Source organism: Ictidomys tridecemlineatus, chromosome 9 (assembly GCF_052094955.1).
Source record: "Ictidomys tridecemlineatus isolate mIctTri1 chromosome 9, mIctTri1.hap1, whole genome shotgun sequence".
Classification (NCBI taxonomy): domain Eukaryota; kingdom Metazoa; phylum Chordata; class Mammalia; order Rodentia; family Sciuridae; genus Ictidomys; species Ictidomys tridecemlineatus.
The window spans coordinates 50,437,412-50,458,918 of record NC_135485.1 but is presented as its reverse complement, the minus strand read 5'-3'; the positions used below and the strand labels follow the sequence as shown (position 1 = coordinate 50,458,918).

At 32.7% G+C, this 21,507-nt stretch overlaps 1 protein-coding gene across 1 annotated transcript; it reads left to right on the top strand.

Annotated features, from left to right (window-relative positions):
- Positions 1 to 1,051: 1,051 nt before the first annotated feature.
- Gnrhr (gonadotropin releasing hormone receptor) lies at positions 1,052 to 17,041 on the top strand. The gene is made up of 3 exons (XM_005331712.2): positions 1,052 to 1,573; positions 13,691 to 13,910; positions 16,797 to 17,041. Exons 1-3 carry the CDS (start codon positions 1,052 to 1,054, stop codon positions 17,039 to 17,041), a joined length of 987 nt encoding a protein of 328 aa, XP_005331769.1.
- Positions 17,042 to 21,507: the final 4,466 nt, after the last annotated feature.

Genomic DNA, 21,507 nt, shown 5'->3' with positions numbered 1-21,507 from the left:
GTCCAATGTTCCTAAGTTACATCATCAAGCATTCGTCATGAAAGTTAAAATAGTAACACAGAGAAAGATTTTAAATAATCTCAATGTGGAATGATCAGATAAGATGTAAAGGAACATAAATATATACATATATAAGTATATGTATTTATATAAGAAGGAACATAAATGTGTATATATATAAATATAGTACAGTATTTATGCAAATCTTCTTGCCAATATCTAGTTGTTTTATGGAACTTTGTGCCATAATAATAATTTAAGTAAAATCTTTAGACAATTATAAAATCAAGGCAATAATTTTTAAATGGTTAATCTTTTTACACTAACTTAAGCTTGGATAATCTGACCATAAAGACTGATTGATAAATTTGAATACAGCCTCATTTGTATTTGTTCAGATTGATTCTATAAAAGTAGTAATTTCTTGTTTTGCATAGGATAGTTTAAATTAACATATATGCCTAGTGCTTGAAAGTCAAGAATGCATATTTGAAAAACAAAACAAAGAAACATCTTTGAGAAATGTATTCAAATCTTAAGACAACAAATGTTAACTGGATCAAGTTGTTTTTTTTGTTTTTTTGTTTTAGTATTTTCCTTCATTTTCATTTTGCACCTGTATGTTAAACAGAACAACAAAAAAAGTGAATAGCATTTAAAAAATCTTTTCATTAAAGATATTCTAGTAATATTATGAGGAACTTTTAAATTCAAAATTAGGCTGCGAGTATCCTGCTTCACTTAGGAAAAAATGTTGTGAAAACCAGACCATCTGCTGAGGTGGTACAATTACATTTGGCCCTCACAATGTGTTTTAAATCCTCTGTTTTAGTATTATGTTGGATTACAAACCCACAAAACAAGTTCACCTTGATCTTTTACACTAAGTCTAAAGTGTCTCAGGGACAAAATTTGACATAAATCTAAATCTGTGATGTTCCCATCTTAAAAAAAAAAAAGGGCAGAATTAAAAGGGGACTTTAGGTTCAACTATAATAAAATATCAGAAGTATCAGAAATACAAGTCTGGAAGCTTTATCATTGGGGAAGTATGGCAAACAATGCCTCTCCTGAACAGAATCAGAATCACTGTTCAGCCATCAACAACAGCATCTCACTGATGCAGGAAAACCTCCCCACCCTGACCTTATCTGGAAAGATTCGAGTGACAGTGACTTTCTGCCTTTTTCTACTCTCCACCACCTTTAATGCTTCTTTCTTATTGAAACTTCAGAAGTGGACTCAGAAGAAAGAAAAAGGGAAAAAACTCTCCAGAATGAAGGTGCTTTTAAAACATTTGACATTAGCCAACTTGTTGGAGACTCTAATTGTCATGCCACTGGATGGTATGTGGAATATTACAGTCCAATGGTATGCAGGAGAGTTCCTCTGCAAAGTCCTCAGCTACCTGAAGCTTTTTTCCATGTATGCCCCAGCTTTCATGATGGTGGTGATAAGCCTGGATCGTTCCCTGGCTATCACCAGACCACTAGCTGTGCAAAACAACCGAAAGCTTGAACAGTCCATGACCAGCCTGGCCTGGATTCTCAGTAGTATTTTTGCTGGACCACAGGTAATCCATTATTCATGAACTTCTATTATTACGGTGATCACAGATTTCCCATCTAAATCTGAGTAAAGATCTTATTAAAGGAAGCACATGTTGCATTATTTTTAAGAACCGAGGGTCTAGTAATCAAGGTGGTGTTTAATCTTGATTGTTCAGTTTCCTCAAGAAAATTTCTTAACATCTCTAGGGTTCTGCTCCTTTATTTATAAAATGGGGTAATACCTAATTCATGAACCTTTATAATAATTAAATTAATCATGTATTAAAATATCTATTATAATATTTGGTACATAGTAAACGTTCTCTAAAAAGTAGCTCTGCTGAAATTGAACTCATCCGAATCTTTTTTTTTTTTTGAGATGGAGTCTCTCACTATGTTGCTGACTAGGATGATTCAGATTCACAATCCCATGCCTTAAATTCCTGAGTTCCTGGGATTACAAGCATGCACCACTGGGCCCAGCTTCTTCCCTTTTTCCTTTTCTTCTAATTGACATACATTTAATGATTAATTGAGAGAATTTTTAGGAATTATTAAATTTGCATAAATATTTTATAACTGTTTTTATTTGAGATTTGTTGAGTAGAAACTAAGAGTTTCGTCACTACAGCTAAGGGAAAATTATTTTGACATGTATGTTGTTCTATAGTTTGCAGTTAGCAAAACTGAACAAAGAGAGAAAGTGGGAAATCTTAGACTCTGGAAAAAAATGAATACTTCCCTGATTTGAGCTCAAGTTAGTTTTTTTTTTTTTTTTTTTTTTTTTTGGTGGTGGGGTTGGGGGAGCACTGCATATTGAACTCAGGGGCACTCACCCACTGAGCCACATCCCCAGCACTATTTTGTATTTTATTTAGAGAGAGGGTCTCACTGAGTTGCTTAGTGCTTCACTTTTGCTGAGGCTGGCTTTGAACTCCCAATCCTCCTGCCTCAGACTCCCAAGCCGCTGGGATTACAGGTGTGCACCAATAGAGAGATGTCGTTGATAAAGCTTTATTACCATGGGTGTGTAGGCAGCAGGCCCTTTTCCCACACTTCTGGAAGACATACATCTCTTCAGATTGCCTTCCATAGAAGGAGCATAACAGATTGACCTGCAGAATCTGCTTTTTCAACAATTACATCTCTGCAGAAAATAACAAATGCTTGCAAATAACAAGATCTTTTCACAACAAATTAATCAGTTGTCTCTATGCTTACAAATGCATTATATGGTAAATCCAAGGTACAAAATTGTGTTAAGAAGTAAAGTCAGAGTTTTCTAAAATCCTCCAAAAAATTTCCTTTAAAACTTTAAATCTAGGGGCTGGGATGTGGCTCAGTGAGAGAGTGCTTGCCTCACATCATGAAGCTCTGGGTTCAATCCCCAGCACCACAAAAAATAATAGTAATAATAAATCTATCTAGCCATTCTAATCTGGCCATATATTTTAAAAACAACAGGACATGGGCTAGGGTTGTGACTCAGTAGTAGAGCAGTTGCCTAGCATGTATGAGGAATTGTGTTCAATCCTCAACATCTTTATTAGTGATTAAATCAACACCACATTAAAAATAACTAAAATTAAAATATTAAAAAAAAAACAGGCCAGGTGTGGGGGTGCACACCTATAATCCCGGCAACTCTGGAGGTTGAGGCATAAGGTATTTGGGCAAGAAAAAATAATTGAAGTATCAAATGTATTTTTTCAATAAAGTCTAAAAGGTATGATTAATTTTCATAAGAAACTTGTTGAAGTGAAAGACTGAGAGTTAGGAACAGTGAAAAATTAGATTTGGTGGTTTCTCCTTTCCTTTGATTTCATGATATTATAAAACACTGTGATTATATGTTTGTCTGCCTATGTTTGTCATTAAGGTATACATTTTTACATGTACAGACTTTGTAGTATGCAGCTTAATATTTATTTTTCCTACTAAGATACCTAGCAAAACTTAAATTAAACGCTTGGATACTGGGGCTGGGATTGTGGCTCAGTGGTAGAGCTCTTGTCTGGATGTGTGAGCACTGGGTTGGATTCTCAGCACCACATATAAATAAATAAAAAATAAAGTTACATCAACAACTAAAAAATATTTTTTACACTAATATATACAACTTGTGTTTATATTTCAATTAAAAATAAATTGAACAAAATGTTTTTAAAGATTGAACATTAAAAATGGGTAAGTGAATTAATGATTATGATATATTTATATTACAAAAGACACTGATAGCGATAAAAAAATCTAAAATTAATGTGAGAACCTTTGTGAGGCCTATATAAGGAGTAAAATGGCATTTCATTTTTTTTAATTTTCAAAAAAGTGATTGTACATATTTATGTGATACAATATGTTTCCATATATCACATTTAGTAGTAATAAAATCAAAATAACTTCTCAAACTGAAGCTACTTCTTTTAAACAAAAATATTTTTAAAAAATACATGTAGGGCCAAATAGAGTAAAGTAAGACAAAGAATCTTTTCAAATAATTTAGCAAGTAAGTGATTAAATTGAAGGTTGGGAATGGAATTGATAGTAAGAATAACATTTCAAATAACAACATCAAATAAAGCTTAGCAACAGGGCTGTGGTTGTGGCTTAGCAGTAGAGCTCTCACCTAGCATATGCGAGGCCCTGGGTTTGATCCTCAGCACCACATAAAATAAATAAAATAAAGGTATTGTGTCCAACTACAACTAAAAATATAAATATTTTTTAAAAGCTTAGCAACAATTGGCTCTATTTAATAATACAGCAAAGGAAAATAAAGCTCCAATATTTTTAGCCAAAAAATTTGAATAGTAAAACCTCTGAAATAGGTAGATGGAGAAGTATTTTTCTGCCTGTCTGTTTGAAGACAGCAGGAAGGCAGAATGTGGGAATAGGTTTTAGCCAATTAAAAAAAAGTGGGGGGAATGACTTCAGGACATGATTAATGACAATGTAAGATCATTGTATAGATACAGCTATCAGGAAAATATTTGGGATACTCATATAGATGAAAATGCAAACAGAAGTGGAAAATAAGACAGTTTGTGATAATAACTGAATGATATATCCACAGTTTCTTTCTCCTTGAAAGAAGTCTCTCAGAAGCTCTACCTAAAATATTGATTTAATAATTCAACTACTTTCCTCTAAATATATTATAGCAATAATATAAAGACAATGCCATTTACTGTACCTATCCATTTTGGCACAGCAAAAAGAAAATAAGAACTTAACTTTGAATTGTTTAGAAATTGCATGTAATGGTCTGACCTCAAATACATTGTTCTACCAGAGATTTATGTGACTATTTACTACAAAAAATGATAGTAATATTTTACTTTGTATAACAAATGACTCATTCTTACTTCCAATAACACTTCCAAGTTTATAAAGCACTCTGCTAAAGTTTCCTGAAAAAAAACCCTCATGAATAAGCATTTTCTTTCTTTTTCTTTTTCTTTCTTCAGAGCTGGGCACACCCAGGGCCTTACACCTGTTAGTCAAGAGCTCTACCACTGAGCTATATTCATCTACAGACCTTTTTAAATTTTTATTTTAAGACAGTCTCACTAAGTTGCTGAGGCTGACCTAGAACTTGAAATCCTCCTGTCTCAGCCTCCAGAGTCACTGGGATTAAAACCATGCACCATCAAATAAAAAATAAAGAAATCTAAAATTAAGCTCAATTGAAAATGGCTTATTATTTTGTTTTAATTCCTTGCCCTCTCATCAAGACACAGAAATTCTTTTCTATATGGGAAATAAATGCCGTTTAAAATTCATATTGCAGTATGAATGGGGGAGAAGATGTGAGCCTTTTCAGTTGCTATGTAAGTTGTTCTATCTTGAATTAATCTATTTTTGCAATACTGGTGATTGAATTTAGGGCTTCATACTCACATGCTACATAAAGTTTCTTCCACTGAGATGTACCCCTTTCCTTTTTGTTTCTCTCTTTTCTCATTTATTTATTTATTTATAGTAGAGACTGAACCCAGAAGTGCTTTACCACTTAGCTACATTCCCTTTCTTGTATATGTTTACTTCCATATGCATTTTTTAAATTTGAGGCAGGTTTCCCTTATTTTCCCAGACTGGGCTTGAACTTGCCATTCTCTGCCTTACTCCCCTGAATCAGATTATAGGTGGGCGGTTGCCATCTCACCCTAAGAACACACGCTAAAGCTAAGCCCAGGAACATGCAGTTCTTTATTGAGCACCTACTGTGTTACATGCATTGTTTCATATGCTGGATGCTTGAATTTAATCTAAGCAGATTAGATGTTACTTTTGCCAGCAGGGTGATACACATCTCTAATGCTAATGACCAGGTTACCTGTGGCAGGAGGACAATAGTCTGAGGCCAGTCTGGGCAACTTAGCAGATGCTGTATAAAGAAATGTTTGGGAATATAGCTCATTGCTTACCCTGTGTGACAATTTGAATTCAATACTCAGTACCACTACTACCAAAAAGAAAAAAAAAAAAAAAAACAGGAAGAAAGAAAATAAAGGAAAAAAAGGCAGAAAAATAAAAGAAACAGAATTGGAGAGATTTACAGATTTTTTGAAGCTTATACTCTGGTGGTGGGTTAGACAAATCGTAGACATAGGTAAAAATATATTGTAAGTGTTCAGGAAAAAAAGGAAGGGGAGAGGTTTAAAAAAATAACTCAAAAGTTTTTTTATTTGTAGACTGTGACACATAGGATGTGTCATGTGTTACCACACTCTATGGATAAGCCCATTGACAAAGTCATATCCTGTTGTGACCGATTTACATCAAAAGTGTGACTTTAATCTTCATTCTTTGATGCATATACTGGTTGTTTATTACTTATGTAATTCAAACCACAGTTAAAACAACAAACTAGTTGTCACAACTCAAGTCTGGAAATCTGGGGATTTATGACATTTTGCTAGAGCTCACAATGAGCTATTTTAAATTGACCACCTTGGTTTTCAAACCTTCCTAATTATTAACCTCAGAAGCTAAGCTCAATAATAGTTTGGGAATGAATGTGTTCTCAGAAGTTTCAGCAGAGTGTGGTAAAAAATTTTTAAACTACTTGCTAGTAATAGATTTTTTTTTAAATCCTATGTGGAGTCCCAATAAACTAAATAAATTTAAGTGAACCCTTTCTGTTTCAAACAGGCATAAAGGAGGACCACTCTTCTTGGCTGTTCACTAGCCCCAATTCATACTCCCTTTAAAGATTTTGGATTGCCCAGGAACAAAGTTTGAAAGCCAGTAGGATTGTAGAAATGGCATTCAAATCTCAGTACTCTCTCTTAGAGTATGGAACTCTGAACAAATAACTAAATTTAAAAGAGTAACTGTAAAGAATAAATTATGTGACATATAAAATAATCCAGTATGAGACTTTACACTTTATTTTAAACTCTCAATTAATGTTTGTTTTCTTCTTTTCTTTTCTCCTTCCTTTTTTCTTTCTTTCATAATAGTTTTTGAGATCAGGAAAGAAAAATGCAGAAATGTGAATAGTAAAACGGTTAATTTGTTAAGAAACAACAAAATAAATGCTTACATAAGCCAGGTGCTATGGCACAGGCCTGTAATCCCAGTGGCTCCAGAGCCAGAGGCAGGAGGGTCAGGAGTTCAAAGCCAGCCTCAGCAAAGGCAAGGCACTAAGCAAGTTAGTAAAACCTGTCTCTAAATAAAATACAAAATAAAGCTGTGGATGTGGCTTAGTGGTCAAGTGCCCCTGATTTAAATCTCCCTCTCCCCCAAAAATGCTTATATAAAGATTAATCTCTTCAAATTTTTTAAAATTATAGCTTGCCTTCTGACTGATCAGTAAACTTGGCAACTATTCTCTGGTCACAAAACTATACTACTCATTCTGAAAGTTATATATCCAGAGCATAATTCAAGTCTTGGAGGCATCATATCCAAAAGTAGGGTGGGAAAGAGGAAAGAAAATGAGAGAGGAAAGGAGAAAGGAAGAAGTGAGGGAGAAGAGGAGAAAAGAAGGCAAGAAAAAGCAACTAACACACTTCCTGGAAGTAGCTCTGATTTTAAACTATATGTAGTTAGGCTGGTAACTGTAAATTGAGTTAAAAAACATTTCCTAAATTAGGTGTGGGTATATCTAATTAAAAATCACATGCTTTTTAATGAGAGTCATCTGAGACCACAAGAATTCCAGAGTAGCAGATTATTTAGAGAAAGAGTTCATATCCCTAGTTTATCTGACTTAATAGGGAGTATTACATATTGACAGTTTTAAAATTATAGTTAACTCAAGCCTGCAGGCAAGAAATATGAGCCACTCCTTAGTCTTTGGTGTAAAGAAGTATGTTCTGGAGATGTGTGGAGGCTTGCCTTGACACATGAGAGAATTCCCTGGTGTAAAACGCACTTCTGAATTTGAAGAGCAGTTTAAATTCAATTAATATTTACTTCATATGTGCAATATGCCAAGTACTGTGCTAGAACATAGTATATAGCATGCTAGCAGTAGCAATAACAATGAAGATGATAAATAATACTTGAAGATATAAATGTGTGCCAGGAATTGTGCTAAATACCTTCACAAGTAATATTTCATGAATGTTCCAACAACACTATAAATTGGTTCAATTAGTATTCTTACTTTACACATGAAGAAACTAAGCCTATGAATATCACGTGATACCCATGATTGCTATCTAATGAATAGAAATGTCAGTATATACTACCAACTCTGTAGAAAACAAAAATATCCCTTCTACCCCTTAGTTTTTATGTGGGTTCTTTGAATGGATCTAGGAACCCAATTAATACAAGGTGGTTAGCAAGAGAAAAGTGTAAAAATTTTGTTAAATTTATATGTAGATCAGAATTTTACAAGACAGTGAAATTTGAAGAAATGACCAAAGCATGATACTTTTATACTTTTCAGGCAAAGAAAAACAACATTAGTGCAGAAACAATAGCATAAATGGATGTGTGGAATAGGGGACTAAATTCTAGGGGTGTTACTGACGACACATGGAGAATGTACAAGCTAGTGAAAGAGAAGCATTACTAAAAAAGTTTGTCATTCAGGTTACTGCAGCACCTCTTACAGTCTCTGATGGTCCAGGCTGTTTTCCAATCTTGGTATCTGTAGGATGTCCCTTCCCAAAGAATCTTTATGGCTTCCTGCATGTAGGGAAAATCAAGCTGAATGGCTCACTTCCTCGAGTTCTTTTCAGCTTGAAAAATCAATATACCAATTTGGCATATTTTGCCTTGACTATTTCAGTTCCACAGCCAGAGCTTTAAACTACTGCATTCTACACCATTATGTATTCAGCTATTTCCCTTTTTCTGTAGAAGGCTAAGGAAAAGCTTAAGGTGAGACTAGAAGAATAAAAGACATCAAGAAAAAAATATGGTATGTATTTATAGATATATATTTATAGATAGATATATAAATACATATGGATACACATAGAAATTGTGTGCCTTGAAAATATTTATCATAATGGTTAAGATTAATATAGTGCTAACTGTGCACAGGCACTGTACCAGTTGCTTTTCATGTAATAAGTCATTTAATTGTCATAACATCCCCTAAAGGTAGATTAACTAAAGCATTCCATCTGAAGATAATTACCTTTGGAAAAATTAGGTAATTGTGTGATTACTGTGGGGTATGTGAGGGTTAAAGATAATATTCTAAGAAGAAATAAGCATCCACAATTGCCTATGAAAAAGCAAAACAGAATGTTCTTGTTTATGTCAAAATAAAACAAGCATTCATAAGAACTAGAGTTGGGGATAACAGAGAGAAAACACAGAAACTAAAGAAATATAATCCAAGGACAAAGGAATCACAGAGAGTAAAATAGATCCCTATATCATCTACTCAAATGAGCAGGCCTTGAAGCACAAAATAAACCAAAGCAAGACTAAGGCAAATTAATTGATAGGCAAGTAAGACTGTGAATTCCCATATACTTTTATGTATTTCTCTTTTAAAACTATCAGTCTATCTTGTCTCATAGGTGGCATATACATTCTATAATATCCACAACCAAATATTCAATTCCCTTATAGAAAGACATATCTGGCTTGTCTTTTATGGTAGAGAGCACCTGATATATTTATTTTTAGCAAGGAGTTGCTTAACAAATAAGCATTTATTAAATAAAAATGATAACCAGTAACTCAAATCATAGAACTACATTTGAAAGTCAAGGTTATTGAAAGTTTCATCATTAAGACTTAAATATGTGAATTATTAAGGCAAGAATGTGGTACAGTGCAAAAGCAGAAAGACAAACTCGGGTCATCTGATTCTAAAGGGATGGAGGAAAGTAGTAAACTTAAAACAAAAAAAAAGAAAAGAAAATCTAAGATTCTTGAGTTCTATGTGAATTAAACCCTCCAAAGATTTCAACTCACACATCTGTTTGGTATAATACAATACTAAACTTTAAATAGGGTCAAATTAGAAAAAAAGTATGAAAAACTGAAAGCCTCATTTCATAATGCGGGGAAAAGTTGGTCTGGATCAAAGATAAAATTTCTTGACTTAGAGATTGATAATATGACTATTTGTTGCCCTCTAGTGGATTATTTTAAAATTATTTTCCCTTTGAGGTTGGAAAAAAATGAAACTGAAAATCAACTTTCTAATTATAGACATAAGAAACAGGATTATTTTTCTACTCAAAAAAGAAAAGAAATATTTTGTGTTACCTTTTAAAAAATCATATTCTATTTCCACTACTTATATCCCCCCAAATCCCAAAAAGGATAGAACCCCTGAACCTGTTAAATAAATTAAATGGTCTTAATTCAACAAAAAAAAAAAAAAAAAAGAAGGAAGAGAAAGAAAAAAAGATTACCACTAATTTAATTAAAAGTATTTGGTTCCTATTATTTGGTATCAGTTTAAGAACTTGGGCTCTCTTATCCTTTTATTTTAATTATGTTTCACAACAAAATGAAGTTTCTCAGTAGAAAGCTTGGAAAGGACTACATAACATATGTGCTTGATAAATGAAGAAAAAATTAAATAAATTCCCGTTAGAATTTATTCTTGAAAACTACTTGCAATAGTTAAATAATTTAACTACAATGCTCTAATACAAATAAATAAAAAATAAGTTTATTCATGTTGAGATTTTATAAGTTTTAGAATAAAGAAAGTTTTTTAAAAATATAATTTCTCATTCAGAGAAAGATTGCACGTATCATACAAATTTTTTTTGGATTTCTGTCATATATAGGATATCTATCTCTGTATATGAAATGTAGATATTTCATATACAGAGATAGATATTCTTTAATATTAGCATTTTCCTATATTTGCTTATTTACTTTCTTTCCTCATACACATTTTTTTAATTGTTTAAAAGTTTCATATATTATATCCCTTTACTTCATTTTGTGTTTAAGACCTCGTTCACACATAGCCCCAGCGTAAGTTTCTAAACAAGGAAATTAGCGTTGAAACAATACTATTATTCAACCTATGCACCCTGTTTAGATCTCAACAGTTGTACTTAGTTTAATTTTATACTCTTAAAAAGCTAAATGAGGGGCTGGGATTGTGGCTCGGCGGTCGAGCGCTCGCCTAGCATGGGTGGGACCCAGGTTTGATCCTCAGCACCATATAAAGATGAAGGCATTGTGTTGTGTCCATCTACACATAAAAAATAAATATTTTTTAAAAAACTAAATGATTATGTGGTGGAGTCAGTTGCATGTCTCCTTAGTCTCCTTTTAGCTGGAACCATTCCTCAGTCTTCTTTTGTGTTTCATAACATTGACCTTTTTTGAAGGGTGCAGGCGAGTTACTCTGTAGAATGCCCTTCAGTTTGGTTTTGTCTAATGTTTCTTCATAGTTAGATTCACTTTAAACAGTAATATCAAAGAAATGACCCTAAGTTCTTCTCAATGCATTATCTAAGGAGGCAGATTCTGTGAACTGGTTTCATTATTGGCAGTGTGTGTGTGTGTGTGTACCCGGAGATTTTCCTTACTTTTTTACGGTTTCACAGCACTCCATAGTGTGGTCTACCATAATTTATTCAGCCACTATTTTTAAAACTGTCATGTAGATTATTTTCAACATTTTCAGTGACAAATGATACAACTAATAATCTTTTGCAGACGTATTTTCACATTACAGAGGTATAAGTGTATGTTCAGAGTAATTGCCTGGTGTAGGATTGCTGGATCAAAGGAAATCTTGCATTAGTTCTCCAAAGGAGCAGAACCAAAAGAAAAAAAATATATATATATATATATATATATATATATAGAGAGAGAGAGAGAGAGAGAGATAGATTTATTAGATTGATTTACATGAGAAGAGATTAGGCTCACAAAAGCCATCTGCAGGCTGCACAGCCAAGGAAACCAGTAGTTTCTCAGTCCAAGAAACTGGAAGCCTCAGAATAAGAGGGACCAATGATGCAGCCCCAGTCCTAGAGTGAAGACCTGGAAGCTCCCTGCAGAGGTGCTGGTACAAATCTGCATTCAAGGGCTAAAGAATATAAGGGGAAAAGGTTCATTTGTACCTTGTTGGTGGGACTACCGACTAGTATAATCACTCTGGCAAGCAGTATAGAGGTTCCTCAAAAAAGTAGGGATGGAACTACCATAAGACCCAGCTGTCCCACTCTTTTGTATTTTCTAAAAAAATCAAAAATCAACATACTACAGCATGAAACCATCTCAATGTTTATAGCAGTACAATTCACAATAGCTAAATTATGGAATCAACCCAGATGCCCATCAATAGATAAATGGATTAAGAAATTTTGGTATATATAGACAATCTACTCAGCCATGAAAAAGAATGAAATTATGGCTTTTGCTGGTAAATGGATGGAAATGAAGAATATCATGCTAAGTGAAATAAGTTAAACTCAGAAAATCAAACATCAAATGTTTCCTCTCATACAGAAGCTAGAGTTTAAAAAAAAGGAAAGGGTGAGGAAATGATAGGTTAACATAAAGAATCAATGAAATATAAATTAATAGAGAAGCAAAAGGAAATCTAGCAGAGTAGAAGGAGAATGGGAGAGGGGAGGGACAACAAGAAAAGAAAAGGGGAATCATGAACTGAAATTGATTTCCATGCATGTTTGAGTTTGTCGGGATGAACACAACTACTATGTATAACTATTAAGTTCTAATAAAAAATATATACATGGAGTCCACTGTCCACAGGAGATGACGGCAGCAAAACAAGCACTTGCTCAAAAAGAGTGGGTCATGGGCATGGGACATTTTTTGTTCTGTCTAGACCCCCAGCCTATTAGATAGTGTCATACACATTCAGGGTGAGTCTTTCTCCCTTATTCGGCCTAACTACATGCCAGTCATCTCTGGAAACACCTCAAAGACACACCCCCAAAGTGTGCTTTATCTAGGCAGCTCTCAATTCAGACAAGTTGACAAGCAATATTAACCATTACAATGCATATGTAATTATAATAGTCATTAGCACGTTTCCCTCCATAATGGTTGTGCCAATCTGCATTCCAAGTAGCATTGTACAAGGGTACTGATTTCCCCACAGCCTTGCCAGTAGAAGGTATTGCTGAACTTTTTTAATTTTTGCCAATCTCAATAGTAAAAATGGCATTTTGGTGTAACTATAATTGGCATTAATCTTATGAATAAAGATAAACCTATTAGTTATGTCTGAGGCCTTTTCTTCACTTTTTTGGTAAAGCTTTTGTGTCTTTTGACTATTTATTTTTAAAATGTCAGTTCAATGGGGCTGTCAGTCTCTAAAATAAATTTTAAACATATATTTAAAGAGTCAGACCCTGTTTTCGGCAATGTGGATATACTATAAACAAAATCACTTGCAAAAAGTTAATTCAACATAATTGTACTTGAAAATGAAAGAACGGACAAGGTTTAGAATCTTGGGTAATGATTATTCTGCAACATTTGAATAATTTCAAAAAAAACCAAAATACTATCATTCCATTCATACTTACTTAAACATATTTGAAGTATATATCCAATTATAAGTTAACACAGAAATGCTCAAAAGAATACCAAGAAGCTTAGAAATTGCTTTAGGAAACATATATTAGAAGGATAGCAGGATGCAAGAAAAAAGTTTCCAAATAGTGTTTAAAAAAATAACATAAGTTTTTTTTTCTTATTTTCTCATACAGTTATATATATTCAGGATGATCCACCTAACAGATGGTTCTGGACAAACAGAAATTTTCTCTCAATGTGTAACACACTGCAGTTTTCCACAATGGTGGCATCAAGCCTTTTATAACTTCTTCACTTTCAGCTGCCTCTTCATTATCCCTCTTCTCATCATGTTGATCTGCAATGCAAAAATTATCTTCACCCTGACACGGGTCCTTCATCATGATCCCCACAGTATGTATTATTTGGATTTAGTGCTAATTATGTGCAAACAGTTTTTAAATAACAAAACTTAAGCAGAATTACCCCTACCCTATGTGCCAGATACTGTTCTATAAAGTTTATATATATTAGCTCATTTATTATTTACAATCACCCCATGAGGTAATACTTTTATTATGCTCCTAATTTACACGAGATAATATTTTCTGATGTTCTAAATTTACATCGAGAAATTAAAGAAAAAATAATTACTCCACTAAAACTTAGAATAAGCATTAGAAAATTGTTACTGCTGGGCTGTGAAATAATACATCAACACCCGATATCTAGAGTACAGCAAACAACCTATTAAATGCTAGCCAATAAATTTGTTGTTTTAGTCAGTTTTTTCACCACTATGAACAAAATACCTGACAAGAACAATTTTAGAAAAGGAAAAGTTTATTTGGAGGCTCATGGTTTCCGAGGTCTCAGTCCATAGATAGCAGGCTCCATTCCCTGGAACTTGAGGTGAGGCAGAACATTATGGAAGTGGGGATGGGAACAGGAAAGATAGTAGAATGAATCGGACCTAACTTTCCTATGTTCATATATGAATACACAACCAGTGTAATTCTGCAACATGTACAACCACAAGAATGGGAAGTTACACTCCATGTATGTATAATGTCAAAATACATTCTACTGTCACGTATATCTAAAAAGAACAAATTACAAAAAAAATTTAAATCAATAAAAAAAGGAACATGATGGTGGAAGAGTGTGGTGGAGGGAAGCAGCTCACACCAGGAAGCACAGAGAGAGAGAAGAGACCCCCAAAAGGACAAAATATAAACTCCAAGGGCATACCCCCATCAAACTACCTCCTCCAGTTACATCCTACCTGCCTATAATCACAACTTAGTCAATCTCTATCAGGGGATTAATGCATTGATTAGGTTAAGGCTTTCATAATCCAAACATTTCACCTATTTTCTTGCTTTATATAGCATCATAAGCTTTTGGGAGATACCTCACATCTAAACCATAACATTTGTTAAACTGATTCAAATTCCCTTAATATCCACAAACAGAAATTATGACATGTATGTGTATGTGATTGTATGCATATATGTATGTCTTCATAAGTCAAACAATGTTAAATATGTAATTATGTCATCCAAAATATCATAGATGTAGCTACACATTTTTTCCTGTTTTTTTTCTTCAGTAATCTGGTGCACTCCCAAAACTAAAATTTATGAAATAAGCATGATATTTTGGCATGACATCTCAAAGACATGCTACCAATGGCACAGTATATAAGTCATATCTGGTACAAATATATAGGGAAATCATCTTAATTATTAAGGAATGATCAGTTTGGGTAGGTATTATCAAAAGGAAATAATTATAGTGATGCTTGTAAGTTTCCACTTGCCATCTCAAAATGCTATTTAATATTTCAAAAACAAAAAGAATAGTGCAAAAACAATTTGCTTCTCAAATCTTATCCAAGAGAGATTCAGTTATGTAAGGATTGTTTAAGAAGGGGACATGTAGAATAAGAAGATGAATCAAAAATAGGGGTTAATCAGAAGAAATATGAGTAGTACAGAGATAGAAGAAAAAGATAGGAGTAATAGTTAGATATTTACTGACACTTTTAGCCATTTACTTTTTTATTTACTTAACTAAAATGCACTGTCTGATACTGCTGGAAACCATACTAGGTGGCCTAGTATCTATCCTGTTTTCATAGAGTCTATAGTCTAACATAAAAGTCGGAGAACAAACAGTAAACCAATAATCAAGTATGATGATATTTCTAAAGAAGAAGTACAGCATGCTGTATCTGTATTTTATCACATTCAGCCATTGTGCTAAGCTATGATGATATTTCTAAAGAAGAAGTACAGCATGCTGTATCTGTATTTTATCACATTCAGCCATTGTGCTAAGCCAAGAAGCATTTTTTAAAAAATGTGTTCATTCATGATTGCTTTATTAATATACATAATATTTACAGATATCAATGATTGAATGAAATAATGTGTGAAAAGAGGAAGGCCCATAGCAAGGATTCATTAAATGGTAATTAGTTTTGTCTGCTCAAAAAAATCATGACCAGTCTATATTCAATAAAGTACTTATTTTAACATTTCTAGTCAAAAATTAACTTTATAACATAAATGTTTTCTTCCATATTTCTACTCTTGGGTGATCAGTGAAAAAGAAACTGTAAACTATTTCTAAATAGCATTGTATGTTTCCCTCAAAATATATAATATGTGAAAAGTATTTCTTATTTTAAAATAGCACTTTTGGATTACAAAATATAAGAATAGATTTTGAACATTTAGAACTGCAGCTTATAACTTTAAAAACTAAGTCTTTAAATTCTAAAAGGGAGCCGATTAAAGTTAGCAATTCCATTGATTTCAATAACTTTCTTCGCAAGAATAACCTATGAACACTAAAAGTTATGTTAAAAGTGGAATTATTTCAGGTATCATAGAAAGAAATATGGCTGAAGTAGATAATTTGGAGCAGCACACTTTCATCCATACATCATGCTTACTATCCTTAGTGGCAGGGACACCCAGTGAATCAGAATTCAACTCAGCTTAGCCTCTGTTTTCTTAGATTTATATTTCAATTGTTTGGGTACCTCAAATTTTAAATACAGATTAGTCTGTTGTAAACTTAAAGAACACATGCCTCTTCCATATTTTCTATTCATTATGTGATACAGTGGAAAACAAGAAAAGTATGCTTTTTAAATAAATTGTCCTTATTTAAAATGCTAGAAATTTTCTCCTAAAATATTTATTAAGTTGAATTAGTGAGTTTCTCTTTTGGACTGTTTTGGTTGTGTGAGAAAACTATCTTTAAACACCTACTCTTTTTCCCTAATAGAACTACAATTGAATCAATCCAAGAACAATATACCAAGAGCACGGCTGAAGACCTTGAAGATGACAGTTGCATTTGCCACTTCATTTATTGTCTGCTGGACTCCCTACTATGTCCTTGGAATTTGGTATTGGTTTGATCCTGAAATGTTAAACAGGGTCTCAGACCCAGTAAATCATTTCTTCTTTCTCTTTGCTTTTTTGAACCCATGCTTTGATCCACTTATATATGGATATTTCTCTCTGTAATTGACAGATACACATGAAATAATATAAAGAATTATAAAGCAAGGTAATGAATTTATCCACTTGGGAACGACAAGAACAAAGTTGCAACATATTACATATAAAAAAAGCAGGATTTAAGTTTCAGTTATCATTCTTCTTCTTTTTAGAAATCATATTGTCAAAGTCTCACTTATTAAAAAAAAAACAGAAAATGTACTGAAAATTTTCTCCTAATCATGAACTTCTAAATTAGCATCTACTTTTTCTGTCATTTATTTTCACTTTCTCTTTGTATAATAAAACAAAGAGCAATATTATTATATTACTAAATATTATATTTAAAATAACCAACACCTAAGGCAAAAAGATGACAAAAATTAAGACTAAGAAACCACAACACAGTCCTGATCTCAGCATGCTTTTTGAGTTTTTCTCCAAAAGTGATTGAGTGGCAATCACAACTATTTAAATACAAGTAAGAAAAGATATATATGGATTATATTATATGTATAATATAGCCTCTGTTTAAATAATGTAAGAAATTTTTGTCTGTCACCTGATCTTACTAAATTCATACTCCATAAATCATTGAGAAAGTTAAAAAATCAAGTAAATGCATAAGCAAAAAGATGTCTGAGAAATAAAAGAAACTCTGGAGAGAAAACTGTAGTTTCAGTCAGTACAGACCAAAGACTGCAAACAGCATTTGAGGAAGAAAGGAAAAGAAAAACTCTTTGTAAATGTGAAACTAACACCTACTGATATAGTTTCCAAAATTTGTCCATACAATATGTCTTTTATTTGATTCAAACGTAGTTTACTCCTTCCATGAAAAATGCTAGGATGTGAAAATAATGGAAGTATAATGTACATTTAATGAGAAAAATATTATATAGGACTTAAAATAAATTCAACCATTCTTTTGTATTTTTAAGTGAATAAGATACAATTATTCATATGAATTATGTAATGCCACACAAAGGATGGAAATAGGAAGTAATGTCCAAATATTCCAGTGTTTGAAAAATTGTGGAGAACAACCTGCTGAATAATGTAAGTCCTTACTTTTCTTATTTTTCTCCTCTCATGCTTTCAGTTTTGTAGTTTTATTGTGGGATTCTTGTTTTCACATCCCACCTTATTTTCCAAATATGTCTCTTTTGAGCTCCTTCTTTGTATTCTTTCATTTGTATCTTCTTTGTTACTCAATTCATAACTTTAATTAACCAATCCATAACTCAACTCTACAGTTTGGGCATGGCTCAAAATCTACAGTGTGCCAAAATGCTCAAAGTTTGCATATAGACTTAAATCAAGATTTTACAATTCTCTTATATATTATAGGGAAGTAGATAAGTTACAATAAAAGCAATCTCCTCAAGGGCTCTTTATACTCATTCCTAAATTGATAATAAATCTTTCTTCTGGATATAAAGGAAAAATAAAATACCTGCACAAGCTGCAATTTAAGGGCTTCAATGCATATGTGTTTAATGAATATATCTTAGTTCAGTTCTTATGTATTAAAAAAACTTATTTAGGTACTCTCTCAGGCATTTAAAATACCTTTAATAAAGGGCTAATCAAAATCTGGAATCAGAGGTCTTTAATCTATAGCCCATGGACAGAATTATATTGCCTCAAAATTGTTTTTGTGTTTCCCTATTCATATTATTTTACACAATTTAAAAACGTTATTTGGGGCTGCCCCCAGTTGGAACTGGCTAAAAAAGAATGGCAGCAAGAAACACCTGGGAGGCCACAGGAATCAATTTTTGACCACACAGAGATGTCTTATTATCCTGATAAGGGGTTTATAGGCTATATCAGACTGTCAATAAAAGGCACAAAAAAGTTGAGAATGTCTGCTTGCCTTTGTATATTTATAAGGAAGTTTATTATAATAAAAATTAATTTAAATGTATTTGTTTGTTTTGATATATGCACAATAATGGATTATACGGAAACTATATTGTTCCAGTATGTTTAATCATTCTTTTTAAACTGAGAAACTCTCTTAAGGTTCAATATGTTATGAGAAACTTTACAGATATAATTATTCTAAATCAGTATTGTAGCCCATAAATTATAATATGAATATAAACTAAAATTCATAGCCCAAAAATTAAATGTGACTTTTCAACAAAAGATTTATAACTCACTGGAGTATTTCACATCTGTTGCTACTTTAATTTATTCTATTTTCCAACATATGAAGATGAAGGTTCTTTGTAAAAGAGGAAATGGTCTGAAGAGTGAATCTAATATAAGGTGAATCCAATATAAATCAGGTATTCTAGACTGATTTCTTTATTTAACTTATAAACTAGTTAAAATTTGGATTTCTTACAGCAACTCAGTTTAGTAGCTAAGTGACGTAAACCAATAGCATTGAATTGAACAATAAATACATTAATTCAATTTTAAGCCATTAAAGTAGTCAAAAAAATATTGTATTGTGGTGGGGAGATAGTATCACAATTATCTCCCAGGGAATATAAATCAGCATAAATAAGTTAAAAATTATCTTAGTGACTTCATCTCAGAACTCACATGGTAGTTCTGAATCAGAAATAACAGTTAAAATATTTTTAGAATTTCAGAATCAATGTCTAAGGCTTCACTAATTACTCTAAAGTATTTCCATATTAATAAAAGAATGCAGTTTGATATAATCTTGCTTATAATTTTTATGATTACATCAAAAATCAGGTTGAAAATGATTGGTTTAATTTTAGAAGTTCCATAGCATGTAAATACATGCATAAAAACAATAGATAAGCACATGCAAAATATATAGTTATGTGAGTGACTTTAAAATTATTTCTCCCTTTTAAATTTCTGTAATTAAAAATTCTCAAATATATATATATATTGATTTTATTATGAGAAAAAAACAATAAATGCTAAATGTGTGTGTGTTTGTATGACTTTTAGTTTATGCATCTGGCTACCTGTCTCTCTCCCTTTTTAAAGACATAATTTCTTTTGATATCCCCTATGTTCCCAACGCCATCAATTTCCTCCTTGCTAACAAATTTTTCCCACTGGCATATAAAAATGCTTTATTACTTGAATCTTTAAAAATATCCTCAGCTATATACTTAACTTCAGCTTCATCTTCCACCATCCATTTCTCTATTCCTTTTCATAAAAAAGAAATAAAATTTTTTTCAAGAGTTGTCCACACAACTTTACTTCTTCTCTACTCATTTGATCCTCAACACATATTAACTTGGATGCTGATCTTACTACTCATAATCTTCTTAAGGTCACCTAAACAAACAGAGGTTTATTTCTTTTTGATTTACTATAATGTTTATTAAGATTCAAATGATCATCCATCCTGTCTGTAAAGAATTCCAGTGGAGGAAGATTGGGCCATCTCTGGGTGAAAATTAGAGGGAGGAGAGGTACTGGCTTGAGAGAGATCACATGACAAAGATGTGGGTGAGATTACCAAGCACCAGAGAACTACAAGAAAGCTAAATTGATGTCTTTCTTTGCACAGGATGCAATAACAAAATGTCACAAGAAATTTATTTTTCACATATTTAAACACTAAAAAATAAAAAAATCAGACTGCTGGCATGGCTGTGTTCTGGGGAGGGCCCTTTTCCTGGCTTGCAGAAACTTCCTTCATGCTACATCCTAAAATGACTTAATTTAAACCTCATTACCTTCCAAAGGACCCATCTCCTAAAACCATTGAATTGCTATTTCTGGAACCATTTTGAGGGTTCAACATATGCATTGGATGTGGGCACAAACTCTTGAATCCATAGCAATGTCTAAAGTCCACACCTCCCCCTTCAAGTGAGTAAATCACATTGCCTTCACTAAGAAGCCTATGCTATTTTGCTGATCATTAGCCAGTGATAACCTTCCATTTTCAAATATTTGCACATCTTCCATTGATTATTCACAGAAATGGTGATTGTCCTAAAATAGTGCTATATGTAAATCATCCTTTTCATCAGCCTTGTACATTTTTTATACCCCTGAAAGGGGAAGGGTGAGGTATGTATTTCTCAACGGTAAAGAGTGGTGGTGCTTTGGTAGAGAAAGCCTAACATGGACACTTGAGTGTCACTGGACAGTAATGAAATCCTACACCAATACACAACCTACTTAAAACACTCTTCTTACCTCTGTGAAACTATCCTCTCCTAGTTTTCCTCCTACCTCATTGGCAGTGACCTAGTGTTGTATAAGGTTCAGGAATGAGCTAACCTAAATATAGGACTTTAGGCTTTCTTGAATTTCTGCTGGTTGGTGGTTAAATCAGTTTTTAATTTGCCTATTGTTGACCAAATTCTATATGTAATCAAAAGTTTTCCATTTATGCAGCTTGTTACCTTTCTTTTGAAATAGCTGAGGTGTGTCTTCACCTCCATATACCATGGAGCATTCTAATTGTCTTTATATTAAAGAAAGGGGCAGTCTATTATATATGTATATAAACCTTGATATTGAGCATTAACTTA